The sequence below is a fragment of the Ochotona princeps genome, chromosome 3 (assembly GCF_030435755.1).
Source record: "Ochotona princeps isolate mOchPri1 chromosome 3, mOchPri1.hap1, whole genome shotgun sequence".
Classification (NCBI taxonomy): Eukaryota; Metazoa; Chordata; class Mammalia; order Lagomorpha; family Ochotonidae; genus Ochotona; species Ochotona princeps.
This window is the reverse complement of record NC_080834.1, coordinates 90,176,751-90,192,574: the sequence shown is the minus strand read 5'-3', so window position 1 is coordinate 90,192,574 and position 15,824 is coordinate 90,176,751. Positions and strand designations below refer to the sequence as shown.

The following is a 15,824-nucleotide window of genomic DNA, read 5'->3' as shown; positions in this document are numbered from 1 at the left end:
GCAAACCTTCTCTGAAGGCTGAGTAATACTCTGTGAATGGATATATCACGTTTTGTGGTCCGTTCACCGGCTGATAGAAATTTGGGTTGTTTATATTTTAGAAATAGTATGAATAATACTCTGAACATTTGTATCCAAGTTTGTGTTTATCTAGGAGTGAAATTATCAAGTCATATGTTCTGCATTTAAATTTTTTGAGGAAGTTTTGAAATGTTTTCGAAAGCAGACTTCGCATTTTACATTTTCACCCACAATGTATGAAGATGGCAATTTGTCTAAAAACCTCTATACTTGCCCTTTAAAAAAAAAATGTTTGCTGTTGCCATCTTACTGAATTTAAGGTTGATTCCTACTGTGTCTTTGATTTCATTCACTAGAGACTAACCAGTTTGAAGCCAGAGATCAGGGACTCTATCTTGCTCTCCAGTGTGGATGGCAGTAACCCAGTCCTTGAACCGTCATCCTCTTTCCCAGGCTTAATTAGTAGGAGTGAGATCAGAAGCAGAGTGGATATTGTTCTTCCTGGCCCTGAATATGGGCCACAGGTGTTTCTGCAGTGGCTTAACTCACTATGCCACAACATACGCACATCAGTTTAATTGTTAAAACTGTAAGTTTCAAATGTCTGCATTTAAAATGATTATTTTCTTTGCCTAACAGAATAATCCTCCTCTGAAGTCACGAAGTTTCTCGCTTGCATCTAGTGGTAATTCTCCTATATCACAGAGGAGACCAAGTCAAAATGCCATTTCTTTCTTTAATGTTGGACATTCCAAACTGCAGTCGGTAAGCAAGAGAACACACTCACCTCCAGACCATCTTGTGGAAGTCAGAGAGGTAAGTGTGAATTGAAGCAGTAGTAAGATGAACAAAATCATTTCTGTTTTAAAATATTGTTTGTGTCTTCATTATTTCTTGTCTGGTATTTTTTAAGTAAAAAAGATACCCTGATTTAATGTGTAATATTCAGTTTTCTCATGTGTGTCAACTATGTACCAGACACACTTCATTTTTCAATGTCTTTCAGGTCTTAAGAAAAAATATATTTGCCTTTGATGTGATTTGATCAAAGATCTAATAAAAGAATAATGGAAAGACTGAATAATAAAATAAATAACTGACTTTTTACTTTCTTCCATTTGTTATTTTATTTATGTTTAATCAAGTAAGTAATTAATTTGAGAGACATAGAGGAAGTGCTCCCATCTGCTGGTTCATTCGTCAGCAGCCAGACTTGGGACCAAGCTGAAAGCTGGAAGCTCAATCCAGGTCTCCCTTGTGGGTGGCAGGGTCTGCCTTGTGGGTGCAGCCTCCCAGAAGCAGGGCTGGGAATCCCATCCTGGCACTCTGATGAGGGATGAACGCATCCTAAGCAGCGTCTTGGCTCCCAGACTAATGCCTGCCCCTACTCGTTATTTCTTAGTCTCCTCAAGGCAGTGATTATTCCTTAGTCCTTCCTTGTGTTTCATGACCTTGACACACAGGAAGATTATTGACCTTTTCAAAAATCACCTGCTGTTTAAATATTACTGAATTTTAGTTTATCTGATTTTTTTTCGTGAGCTAAATGAGGATTTATGTTGTGACAGAGTGTCATGGGAAAGATGTGTGTCCTCGGAATAGCACTTCAAGGTCATGATATCCCTATGTCTTACTACTAGTAATGTTGCCCTTGATTGCTTGGTTAAAATGACTTCTATTAAATTTTTTCCACTGTAAGGTTACTATTTTTCTCATGAAAAGTAGCAAGTACTTTGGAGAGATACTTTTAGGCTATGTAAAACCTGGTTCTTTTCCAAGAATTTGTAATATCAAACTACTCTATGGTTTTTATGTTTTCAAACTCTGGTCTCAGGATCTTTTTTGTTCTTAAAATTATTGAGTTATTCAAAGAGCTTTTGTTTTATGAGTTAACTTTATTGATGTTTGTCTCACTGGAAATCAAAACTAAGGAATTTAAAGATATGGCTGTTTTATTCTAAAATGAAAATTAGCAAGCCCATTACATGAGAATATATTGTGATTTATGTCGAGCAATGACCTTTCTCTGGAACAAAATAATTATTGGAGAGAGTGGAATGATTTTGTTTCACATGTTTGCAATGTCTTCAGATGTCCAGCTTATTAGGATACAGCAGGAATATCACATTTGGTTCTACACTCAGTCTATTGCAATTTGTTGTCTTGATTAAAGCAAGTGATGAAAACTTGCCTTCTCACAGATATGTGACTAAAAAATAAACCTTTTTTGTAAGGAAGATTTATATTTCAATTTGAAAGTCAGAGTTGGAGAAAGAGAGAGGGAGTGGGGGAGACCTATTATCTGCTTGTTCACTCCCAAAGCGGCCACAACGGCCAGGACAGAGCCACGTGAAAGCCAGGAGCATTTTCTGGGTCTCTGAGGATGGTGACAGGAGCTCAAGAATTTGGACCATCTTCCATTACTTTTCTTAGGCCATTAGCAGGGAACTGGATTGAAAGTAGGACATTATTTAGCAGGGTGTTGGATTGAAGTAGGATAGGCAGAGTACAGATGCCCATGTGGGATGCTGGTGTGTCGGGTGATGGTCCAACTCACTGCACCACAATGCAAGCTTCAGACAGCTGACAGTTTCTTAAGAGATAACTAGAGAATCTTTTTCAGCGAATTTTTATATTTTACTGCATGAAAATCCCTTCTTTTGTGCACCTTGATTGGATATTTAATCTATGTGTGATTTTTCTTTGTTTTTAACAGTTTATTTTACTTGAAAGTCAGAGTACAGTAAGAAAATTTCCATATGTTCATTCATTCCCCAAATGGCTGCTATAGCAAGAGCTGGTCTGGTCTGAAACTGGGAGCCAGGAACTTCTTCCAGGTCTGCTACATAGGTGCAGGGGCCCAGGACTTGGGCCAGCTTCCGCTGCTTTCCCGGACCATTGGAAGGGAGCTGGATTAAAGTGGAGCAGCCAGGACTGGCACCCAAATGGGATGCTGGCATTGCAAGCTGAGATTTAATCCATTACATTATCATGTGTTTTTTTTTGTTTGCTTGCTTCATTTTATTTGAAAGCCGGAGAAAGAAAAACACATCTTTTGTCTACTAGTTCACTTCCTAAATGTCTGTAACAGTCAAGGAGACTGGAACTCAATCTGACGTGGACCTCTTGCATGGGTGCAGGGACCCAAGTACCTGAGCCATCATTGAGTGTCTCCCAAAGTGTGCATTAGCAGAAATCTGAGTCAGAAGTGAAGTAGCTAGGACTTGAACCAAGTACTCTTGAGATGGGATGTAGGCATCCCAGGCAACAGTTTCACCAAGTGCCAAAAATTGATCTGTTCTCTTTATTTATTTTAATTTGGATTAAATATTGATGACACTAGTTCCTGGATCAAGATAAATCGATAGTACCAGCACCTTAGAAAAACCTTTGATTCCTTTCCATGACTATATCCATCCTTATCATTCTGGTTTTGAGAATGCTTAGGTTTATCTATTTTTGCAATTTCTGAAATTGTAATCATAGTATATATGCCTTTGGATATGGCTTCTTTTTAGTCCAAATTATATATCTAAGATTTACTTTTGATATTGAGTCTAACTGTTCCTTTCTTTTCATTGTTGTATAATAGTCACTGTATGAATACACTGTAATAGTTTTTATCCATTTTAGCCTTTATGGAGACATACATAGCTGTTGGTTACATACTCAAATTCAATGGTTGGGTCTTAGATTATAGACATTGCCCAAACTATTCCAAAGTGTGTATGAAAGTACCTTTTCATTAAGTTTGGATTATTGGGAATTAGTCCTCAAATTTGCATGCAAAAACATTACATACACACAAAGCACATGTATATATGTACGTATAGATGCCCTTGTAACTACATTTTGCTGTAGATAACCTTTATAGACACATTTCTCATTTTCAGACTTTTTTTCTCCCTGGGAAGTGTTTGGATCCCTAACTGTTTCCTGGGGCTGTTTTCATGCACAGCACGCTTAATCTGCTTGATGGGATTTTTTACGCCTTTCACTAGTCAGTCCTCTGATTAACTATTAAAAAATCATCAGTAACAGAGCCTCTGAAAGCTGTGAGAGTTTTTGCAATATAGAATTTCTACATGAATTAATTAGTTTCCAAAGGATAAGTCACCTGAGACTCTTCTACTCACCACTGAAAATAGTTAAGCATCATAAATTCAGTTTTCAGTTTAAAAATTTGATTATTCACCAGTCACTGTCATTCCATTGGCTTTGTTAAGAAGAGTAGACAGAATGCCTAATCAAGGGTTGCTGTCTTAATCTCTTTTAGCCTGAAATTCCTGGATCTAGTTTTTGCTTTAAACTTAACTGAATGGAACCATAAAGTAAGATTAGGGAAAAAGGTAACAGATAAACAGTATTTAACACCATGCTCTCAACTTGTTTGTGAAGGAAGATACAAGAGGAAAGTGGTTGAGAGCCCGAAAATCACTTTTACTTCAGAATGAAATTTTTGATGCTATTTTTTTTAGGATTATTTTTCTAATCTATCTAAAGGTAGAGTTAGAAAGAGAATGAATCTTCCATCCTGTGGTTCGCTCCCCACACAGCTGCAGTGGCTGGTGCTAGACCAAGCTGAAGATAGGGATTCATGTACTTGAGCCATCTTCTGCTTTCCCAAGTGCATTACCAGACAGCTTGATTGACAGTGGAGCATTTATGGAATGCTGTCACAGGTGGTATCTTAACTTGCCGCCCCATAGTGCCAATCCCAGTGCTGCTATTAAAGGCATTCTGGAATGTGTTTTCTGTCGACATGTGTAAATTTATACTAATAAAAAATAGCAAATTTTTGACCCTTTTTGATTCCAGAAAATGTATAGCTGCCTAAGTCACAGTCTTTTTGCCTAGCAAAAAATAAAATGTTAAATGCTCACTAGTTAAAAACAACAAGTAGCTTAATGGTCATTATAATTTATTTGGCTAAATAAAAAGTAGCTAAGCAAACTTAAACTACATTTCTGAACCCGTTGAGTCATAAAATTTGTGTTGAGATGGTGAGCATTTGGCCTAGCACTTAAGACAGTGGTTGGGACGCCTGCATTCCACATCAAAATGCCCAAGTTCAAGTCCTTATTTCAGCTCATTGCTAATGTGCACTCTTGGAGGTAGCAGGTGGTAGCTTACATGGTTAGTTTCCTACCACAATGTGGGAGACTTGAATTAAGTTCCTGGTTCCTGTTTTCTACCTGGCCAACATGGGCATTTGGGAAGTGAACCAGCAAATAGAAGTATGCTCTGCCCATTTGTCTGCCTTCCTCTGTTTCTCAAAAAACTTAAAAATACTCATTTTTAATTAGCTCAGAAGTTGAATGTTATATGTTAACTGGCAATGAAATGTGTACATGTTTATGTAAGTTATGAGTGGGACCCACGCAACTGTTGTTTTCTTTAGATGATGTCTCATGCTGAAGGACAACAAAGAGACTTAATTAGACGAATTGAATGTCTTCCTACTTCTGGCCATCTTAGTTCCTTGGACCAGGATCTCTTAATGCTCAAAGCTACTTCCATGGCAACTATGAACTGCTTAAATGACTGCTTTCATATTCTCCAGTTGCAGCATGCATCGCATCAGAAGGGCTCGTTGCCTTCAGGTAAGTTACCGATGAAAGGTAGGGCATAATGTTGAGGACTCGAACATAGGAAGGCCTGGACTTGTCAATTCCAACTGCAAATAAGTTAAAAAAGAAAAAAAAAGTGAGTCTCCTGGTTTCTAATTATCACACTAATATTGAACAGATTCTAGTTGTGTTCTTTGAATCTAAAATGATTTTAGGTCTGTTATCTTTGAATATTCCTTTAAACTTCAAATTCCACATGTCAAAATTGATCTTAAAACCCCATCTCATGTATTCCTGTTGAAATTGTTGGTATGATTTACCCATAACTAGAGTAGAAACATTGTGATCATTTCTTAAAGTTTTGATCAGCCCTGTATAAATTGCCACTTTCCAGTCTCAAAAAAAATGTATATATCTGGTATTTGAAAGCACCTATTATTGAAATGAAATTGTTCTGGGGAAAAAGAATGTTATTGTGTTAGAATACAAAAGTGAATCCTTCTGGGGCCATTGCTGAGGAGTGACAGGTTAAAACTCTGCTTGTGGCTCCAGTGTCCATATAGGTGCCAGTTTGTGTCCCAGCTGCTCCACTTCTGACCCAGCTCCCTGCCTATGGCTTGGAAAGCAATGGAGGACAGTCCAAGTCTTTGTGCCCCTGTATCCATGTGGGAATCCCAGAGGAAACTTCTGGCTACTGACGTTGAATCAGCTCTGTTCTGGCTAACCGTTCTGGTTATTTTGGGAGTGAACCAGTGGATGGAAGGTCTGTCTCTGTAATTCTACCTTTCAAATAAAAATTTTAAAAATAATTTTTTAAAGATTAGTCCTTCCATGAGTGAGATGCATAAGCTTAACACATTGTATTCATAATGATAACTTAATATTTCACAACTATTTTTGTTCTCATTTCCAATTAATTCCTTTTATTTATGAAAGCAAGACATTTTTGAAAGACAGTGAATCTTTGATCAAGAAATTTTTTTCTGTAGTCAAGTGGATATAATATGAATCCTATCCTCACGTGTGCCTAAATTCAAGATTTCAAGCCATTGGCAACCAACGGGACAGTTAGGGACATCGTTAAATAGACCAGTCATTAAGACCGACATGGTGCCATAGCAAGCTAATTCTCTGCCTGCAATGATGGATCCCATACGCTCATCAATTCAAGTGCTGGCTGTTCCACCTCTGGTGGCCTGCTGATGGCCTGGGAAATCAGTTGAGGGTGGCCCAAAGTCTTGAGCTCCTGTACCCACTTGGGAGTCAACTCCCAGCTTCAAACCAGCCAAGCTCCAACCATTTTGGGAATGAGCCAGTGATGGAAGATCTTTCTCTGACTCTCCCTCTCTTCTTATAACTCTTACTTTCAAGTAAAGCAAAAAGAGGAAGAGGCCTGTCAGTTAAGTTCCCCTTAAAGAATTTATAGTCTGGTTAGGGAAGAAACATATGGTACTACAAAATAATATATAAAGTATTAGTAGGAACTAAGTGCTACAGGCAAGTGGGTAAATGGAAAATAACTCTTACAGAAAAAAGTCTGGGAAAGCCATTAGGAAATTACTAATTAGGAGTGAACGTGAGCACATGGGAGAGGACGCTCAAAGAGGTAGAAGAGCTTGTGTTCTGGATTGTGAGGATTGCAGCTTGGGAGGAACTGTAAATAGTCCAATACAGATCTCTTATTAGAAAGCAACACATGCAGAAAATTGAGAAAGTGCCATGCAGTTGAAAGTACATGAATTATCCTACCAACAAGAAACTGCCAATATATTTTCTTTTATTAGTTTGGTTTATTTTACTCTATCAATTTGAATTATTAGGAATTATATACGCGCTTTTATTTCTCACATTTGTCACTTAAGGTCAACAGTACCTTCTAATTTATGACTTGCTTTTGGCAAACATACTTTATGTTGGCTGCATTATGTTCCTTTGAGGGAACCAGATGTATTTTATTTTTTCCTGAGATTAAACATTGGATGAATTGTTCTATGCTTAATCTTAGCCGAAAGACCGAGAAGCGATGGATTGTTTTGAGTTACAAAATTTGGGTTGATTCTAATGCTTTGTTTATATGTTATGTTGCTTAATTTTTTAAAAGTACATCAAATAGGGCCCGGCAGCGTGGCCTAGCGGCTAAAGTCCTCGCCTTGAAAGCCCCGGGATCCCATATGGGCGCCGGTTCTAATCCCGGCAGCTCCACTTCCCATCCAGCTCCCTGCTTGTGGCCTGGGAAAGCAGTCGAGGACGGCCCAAAGCTTTGGGACCCTGCACCCGCGTGGGAGACCTGGAAGAGGTTCCTGGTTCCCGGCTTCGGTTCGGCGCGCACTGGCCCGTTGCGGCTCACTTGGGGAGTGAAAAACATCGGATGGAAGATCTTCCTCTCTGTCTCTCCTCCTCTCTGTATATCCGGCTTTCCAATAATAATAATAATAATAATAAAAAGTACATTAAATAACAATGTGGTAGATACATTTATTTGAAAGGCAAAGAGAAAGAGAGCAAAAGATAAGGAAGAAACAGAGAGAGATTTCTGATTTTCTGGTTTCTTCCCGAAGTGCCCACAACAGCTATGGCTGGACCTGACTGAATCTAGGAGCCTAGAACTCAGTGGGGGTCTCACACTGGAGTGGCCGAGACCCAGTGACGTGGGCCATCACGTGCTGCCTCCCAAAGTGGACATCAGCACAAAGTTAGAATCTGCAGTGGAGCCAAGATATGAACTCAGTGTTCCAAACCAACAGGTGCCAAGCTCTTCCCCCCATGATCTTGTTCTTAAGTGTTGGCCTCATAATTACAGAAACATGTATAATGCAAATTTCATTTTTTTAATTACAAAAGTAAAGCACAGTGTAAGCTTTATAGAAATGTTTAATGTTAAAGTTGTTTACCATGTCACTTTTTGGGAACATGGATTTGTGGTTATTTGGGAGTATTAACTAGCATAGGTATTTCTCAATATAGGTTGTATATTTTTCCAAATTGTATATTTAGAAATATATTATTAGATCATTTGAAAATGAAAATCTAGCTGCAAAGAGAAAAACTTAATTACTTTTCCATTTAAATTTTAAGAAGAAAATGAAGTCTTAATTCAAATTAGTCTCATAAAGTCTTTTTTTTTAAGATTTTATTTATTTTTATTGCAAAATCAGATATACAGAGAGGAGGAGAGACAGAGAGAATGATCCTCCGTCAGATGATTCACTCCCCAAGTGACCACAACAGCTGGTTCTGCGCTGATCTGAAGCCGGAAGCCAAGAACTTCCTCCCAGTCTCCCATGCGGATGCAGGGTCCCAAGGCTTTGGGCTGTCCTCAACTGCATTCCCAGGCCACAAGCAGGGAGTTGGTTGGGAAATGGAGCTGCTGGGATTAGAGCCAGTGCCCATATGGGATCCTGGTGCGTTCAAGGTGTGGACTTTAGCCGCTATGCCACTGCACCAGGCCCCCCAAAAGTGTTATCTAAAGACTCAATAGGGATTATTGAGTTAGAGGGAACTTGAAAGCAGATAATTAGTTTAAAGAGGTTATTGTGAGGCAGGTGTTGTGTAGCAGAATAAGGTGCCACTTGGGAAGTCAAATCCCAGGTCGGGATACCTGGGAGCTTCTGATCCAGCTCTCTGCTAACGTGCGCTCTGAGAAGCAGCAGATGATGGCCCAAGGTCTCAGTCGCTGCCATGCTCCTGGGAGGTTCAAAAGGAGTTGCTGGCTTTTGGCTCCTGCCTGGCCCAGCTCCAGCTTTTGTGGGCATTCAAGGTGTAAAGCAGCATATGGAATATCTGTGTCTGTCTTTCTCTGTTGCTCTTTCAAGTAAATGAAAACTTAAAACACACTTACTTTTGTTCAATTTCCAGTCAGTTGATTGCTCTCAAAACAGATCTTTTAAGTTTAGGATTTATTTGTGTTTTATATTTAGAAGTAAGGTATTTGGATATTGATGTTAAAAATAAATAATTTAAAGTGAGAACAAAAAGTTTTAATATCCTTAGAATTTTAAAACAATCACCAAAACTTATCCAAGTTATTTTGTACATGACAGATTTCCACCACCACTGCCAAGAGAGACTGAATAAGTCAGGATGTTCTAGAAGCCTTGTGTATACTTTGCAATGTATTCCTCTACTGAAGTCTAGTCTCTTATTATATAACAACTACCAAAGTCAGTGGTTTTGTTTTGAAATTGCTGCTGCCATGGTCTGAACATGCTGTATTACAGCTCTGTGTAGTCTAGCTTCTGTGAAACCTAGATCAGCCTCTGAAATCAAATGGAACATTTTCCATTATTGATTAGGCATAGAATCCACTTTGTTAAACTAGTTGAGGGTAACAAGAGACGTTTGAGTCATTACCTGGGAAGATGACAGGTCTTTAAATGTGGCCACTGCCTTTCACTAGGTCAGCTATTATTTATTCAGTACAAGAGTGTTGCAGTTTAAAAGTTAGATGAAACTTTTTGTGATTTGCAGTTCTTACATTGGATCCAATGGGTTATTTTTGATTGACTAGAAATTGCTGCTGAGAATATGGTTCAGTCCCAACCTGAAGCAAAATTTTCTGTTTGATAGTCTTAGCCGCCTCTTATGGCTGTGACCCCTTACAGCCTAATTGTGTACTTTTTGATCACTTGAGCAACAGAATTCATATAGAGAGGACAGAAAATCAGCTGTGAGATTGGGAATACGTATTACGATTCACATCTTTGCTCAAGAAGTGAATGCTGTCCTGTTCAGGGTTGGTTTCTTTTAAATAGTGTCTAATTTCCGGTTACAAGTTGCTGTGTTCTTAAGCACCCAATCATGGTGCTCATGCTAATGAGATACAAGTGACTGACAGAGTCTCTTAAGCTAAATTGCTTGTAGTCTTTTAGACACAAAACAAAATTCTTTAATCAAACCGACATCTGTTAAACTTCCCAGATTATGAGCCAGTTTCAGCAAAAATTTTCTCTTACCTCATCAGGAACGACAATCGAGTGGTTGGAACCAAAGATACCTTTATCAAACCACTATAAAAATGGAGCTGAGCAGCCCTTTGCAGCCGAGCAGAGTAAGCCAGTGGCAGTCCCGGAGGAGCAGTCTGTTGCAGAACCTGGACTACGCTCAAGGGTAAGGGGTGTGGACATGTAGTCTCTGTGAAATATCAGGAGTTGCTGAAAAGGGCTGTTCAGGCATGCAAGCCAGCATAGCAGCTGAGCTGCCCTCTTGCACCTTCTCGGATGTTCTGTTTTAAACTGCTTTCCCTTTGGAAGAAGTCTTTTCTTAAACACGTGTATGTTGTGTTTTCCAGGTCAAATCATGTACTTTTAAATTTTGATCTACTTTTCCATCATAAAAATGTATTCTAGAATTTGAAATTTGCAAATCTCTTTTTCTGGAAAATACTTTTTCTCTTAAGATTTTTGCATAGTAGTTATTTGCATTCTTCATCCTTTTAAGAGTGTTTTATTAGATGGCTACAATGAAGTCTCTAGGCTTACATTTAGTCTTTGGTCTTTTGGATAATGAGCACTTTAGAAAACCAGTTTCAAATATTCCTTCATTGAAAAATTAACATGTGCACTCACATTTAATATTTTTACTAAATATTATTCATTCCATGTTTCTCAGAACTTAAAGAATATTCTCTTTATAGGTCTACTAGGAGATTCAAAAGGAGTTGCTGGCTTTTGGCTCCTGCCTGGCCCAGCTCCAGCTTTTGTGGGCATTCAAGGAGTAAAGCAGCATACGCAAGATCTGTGTCTGTCATTTCTCTGTTGCTCTTTCAAGTAAATGAAAACTTCAAACACACTTTTGTTCAATTTCCAGTCTAATTATGTCTAACATATTATCCTGTTGATTCTGTTTTTTCCTCCTCTCCTTCCATTGATTATTTCCTTAGATTATGCCCTCAGATAGAATCATTGAGTCCAGAGTATTGCACAGTTTACGGTTATTTGTGTATTAGTAAAATAATTTTGAAACGTGTTTGTTTATTTATTTAAAGGACCATTAGCAGGGGCCTGGGTCAGAAGTGGAGCAGTCAGGACATAAACTAGCACCCGCAAGGGATGCCAGCATTACGGGTGTAGGCTTTAGCCATTACACCACACTGCTGGCCCTGAGCTGGAATTTTGACTTAACAGAATGTAAGATGATAAGAGATTTCCTCAAGAAGAGAAGAAGAAAAGGGAAAATAAAAGCAAAAGAATGATCAGAGACATTTTATCCTTTAATTCTGTCTCTGTTTTATACTTTGTTTTTAATATTTTTAGGGAAAAAACACACTGAATTCTTAATTTTTTTAAACTGGTTAGGATTGTTTTTTCTTGTATAGTCTTATTTGATTTGATTATGGGGAAATTAAAGGCAAAGAGATATTAACAATAATTTCCTCGTGACTGGCAGTGTAATAGGTTAATCCTCTGCACACAGCACTCATATCCCATATGGGTGACATGGTTTGGGTCATCCAGTCCAGCTAATGTGCCTGGGAAAGCAACAGAGGATGGCTCAGAGACATAAGCCTCTGTTCCCACAGAGGGGACCTAGAAGAAGCTCCCAGCTTCAGACTGACCCAACTCCAGCTGATGCAGTCATTTGGGAATGAACCAGAGGATGGAAGATCTCTCTTTGTCTCCTCTTCTCACTCTGTAACTCTGCCTTTCAAATAAAAGTAAAATAAATCTTTTTAAAAATTTTTCTTCTTAAAGTCCTCATAACTTAAAAACCTATCATAATACCAAGAATTACTCAAGTAAAAATTTATTTACTTTTATTTGAAGATTTATTTTTATTTAAAAATATCATAATACCAAGAATTACTCAAGTAAAGATTTATTTACTTTTATTTGAAGATTTATTTTTATTTAAAAAATATTTGTTTTTATTGAAAAGGCAGATTTAAAGAGAGAGGAGGGAGAGAGAGGGAGAAAGAGCTTCCGTCCACTGGTTCACTCTCCAAATGGCTACAACAGCCACAGTAGCCAGAGCTGAGCTGATCTGAAGCCAGGAGCCAGGAGCTTCTTCCAGGTCTCCCATGTGGGCACAGGGTCCCAAGGCTTTGGGCCACCTTCTGCTGCTTTCCCAGGCCATTAGAGGAGAGCTGGATCAGAAGTGGAGCAGCTGCGTCATGAACCGGTGCCCACATGTGATGCTGGTTCCACAGGGTGAAACTAGCCTGTTGACCCACAGCGCCACCCCCTTCTGCCCCCAATTTTTTTTCTGAAACAGTTTGAACTTGGTCCACTGTTACAGCATAGCAAGTTAAGCTCCTACCGTGCAATGTCAACACCCCAAATTAGAGCCTTGGTTTGAGTCCTGGCTGATTCACTTCCCATCCACTGTCTGCTAACATGGCTGGGAAAAGGTCCAAGTGCTTGGACTCCCACGTGTGAGACCTGGATGGAATTCCAGAGTCCTGACTTTGGCCTAGCCCAACCCTAGCCATTGTAGCCATAAGAGGAGTGTTTCTCCCTTTCTATGTCACTCATATAAAATAAAATAAAACTTTAAAAGAAGCAACAGCAACTTGGACTTGACCTACAGTTGATGATAACCCATACAGAGATTCAGATGAGACATTCTGAGAACTCCAGTTTTCATAAAGTATCTGTGTTTGTGATTTTTATGACAGAACCACAATATATTCAGTGTCAGCCATAATGGCCTCATTGAAGGCTGTTTACTCCTTGGCAAATGAAGTGTGTTTTGGTGCTAAAAAGCTTTGAATCTAGGCAGTTTTCTATAATATGTATTTTCCATAAACTTTTTGGAGACCCTCATATTTTCAGAGGACTTTTCCCCAATCTTTTATCTATCAAGGCCCGATATGAATGTAAGTCTAATGTTAATGCTTTTATTCTTGTACATTAATGCGTACTTATGCCACTAGACTTTTGCTTTGTTCTGCATCAAGGAACCTGAGGAGATAAATGCTGATGATGAGATAGAAGATACAGGTGACAACAAGGAAGATGACCTGGGAGCTGTGGAAGAACAACGAAGTGTTATTCTACATCTTTTGTCCCAGCTCAAGCTGGGCATGGACTTAACAAGAGTAAGTAATGCGATGAGCTGGCAGTAGCGATTGGTACATCAGGACTGTAACCATTACCACTAATGCTATCAGGAGATTTATTCTTTTTTGATTTATTTAATTTATTTGAAAGGGAGACAGAGATTTGTCATGCACAAGCTTACTTCCCAAATGCCTGCAAAGCTAGAGTTGGGCCAGGCTAAGGCCTGAAGGACAGAAATCAATTCAGATCTCCCATGTAGTGTCTGGTGGCAAGAACCAGATGCTTGAGCCATCACCTGCTGACTTTCAGGAGAGTGTGTATCAGCCGGAAGCTGAGTTAGGAGCTGAAGTTAGGAGCAGGTCCTGGGACTAGACCATGTTACTTAGGCACTCCAGTATGGGATTTAGATATCTTAAGTGATTTATTTTTTAATTTTTTATTATATTTTTAAGATTTATTTTCTTCTTTTTATATTTTTATTGGGAAGTCAGATATACAGAGAGGAGGAGAGACAGAGAGGAAGATCTTCCATCTGTTGATTCACTCTGCAAGTGGCCACAATGGTTGGAGCTGAGCCGATCTGAAGCCAGGAACCTCTTCCGAGTCTCCCACGTGGATGCAGGGTCCCAAAGCTTTGGGCCATCCTTGACTGCTTTCCCAGGCCACAAGCAGGGAGCTGGATGGGAAGCAGGAGAGCCAGCATATGAACTGGCACCTATACCAGATCCCGGCGCATGCAAGGCAAGGGCTTTAGCCGCTGAGCTACTATGCCAGGCCCCCTAAGTGGTATTTTTTTTTTTTTAGATTTATTTATTTTGATTGGAAAGGCAAACTTATAGAAAGACCTGAAACTAGACCATATAACTTAAGCACTCCAATGTGAGATTTGGATATCCTAAGTTGTATCATTTTTTTTTTTCACATTTATTTATTTCTATTGGAAAGGCAGATTTACACAGAGAGAAGAAGAGACAGAGACTGAAAAAGACCTTCCATCCTTTGGCTCACTTCCCAAATGGCTGCGAGAGCCGGAACTGAGCTGATCTGAAGCCAGGACCCAGAGCTGCTTCCAGGTCTCCCACACGGGTGCAGGGCCCATTGATTTGAGCCATCCTGCACTGCTGGATGTGAAGTGAAATAGCTAGGACACGAACAGGTGCCCATATGAGATCCCAGTGCTTGCAGGTGGAAGATTAGCTAATTGGACTCCTGTGCCGCTTTTATAAAATAAAAACCAAAGAACTAAAGTAGCTACAAGAGAGAGCTATGCCCACATAGCTGAAAACATTCACTATGTGGCTGTTTACCAAGAACCTAGTGACTCTTGGTATAGATAATATCCCTGGGAGTACCAAGTAGCAAGGACACGTACAATGCAAGTGTTAATATCTCTCATGCTTTCCTAGGATTACACCCTTTTCTTCAGAAGAAAGGAATAAACAGAGAGAGAGAGAGATCTTCCACCCACTAGTTCACTCCCCAAATGGCCACAATGGCTGGGGTTGGGCCAGGTCACAACCAGGAGCTTCTTACAGGTCTCCAGTTGGGTTCAGGGGCCCGAGTACCTGATCCCCTCCATTGCTTTCTCAGGAACATTAACAGGGAGCTGGAATGGAAGTGGAAAAGCCAGTGCTCATATGGCATGCTGGCATCACAGACAACAGCTTAAGCTGGTACACCATAATGCCAGCACTCTCCCATTTGCATCTGATTTCTGTGATATTAATTTTAAAAAGAAGCAGCTTCATAACCCGTATATGACAGATTTAATTTCTGTGGGATTGTCTGCTTTAAATTACTAGTGACACAATTTTGCATTAATGTGCTATTTTGAAATTGATTTTAGAGTCTTCAAATGGAAGTTTATGGGGTCATTTGAAGATAATGAAAGTATTGAGTAGAAACTTGTTTCTCCTGTTGTTGATGTTATGTTATGGCATTTAATTGGACGGAATGATATTCTGCCAGCTATGTCTTCAAACCAGAGTTGGTTTCCCCAAGAAACTGTTGAACTGAGCTGGACAATAAGACACTGGACTCTATGCATGGCACATGCTTGCATTGAAAGAAATGAGACTAGATTTGAACTGTAACACTGCAATAAGGTGGAGCAGTCCACCATGGGGGGGGGGGCATGGGGAGGGGATGGGGGAACATCAGAGCCTAAGAAACGCTGTTATAAAATGAAATGCAATAAAAATATATGTTTATACAAAAAAGAAAAGAAACTTGTTTC

At 39.3% G+C, this 15,824-nt stretch overlaps 1 protein-coding gene across 1 annotated transcript in view; it reads left to right on the top strand.

Annotated features, from left to right (window-relative positions):
- Positions 1-15,824, top strand: part of OSBPL11 (oxysterol binding protein like 11) — a 66,486-nt gene that overhangs the window by 30,923 nt on the left and 19,739 nt on the right. The window contains exons 5-8 of the mRNA XM_058662031.1: positions 661-837; positions 5,423-5,624; positions 10,552-10,697; positions 13,486-13,626. Coding sequence (XP_058518014.1) covers positions 661-837; positions 5,423-5,624; positions 10,552-10,697; positions 13,486-13,626 — 666 coding nt within the window. The remainder of the gene's footprint in view (positions 1-660; positions 838-5,422; positions 5,625-10,551; positions 10,698-13,485; positions 13,627-15,824) is intronic.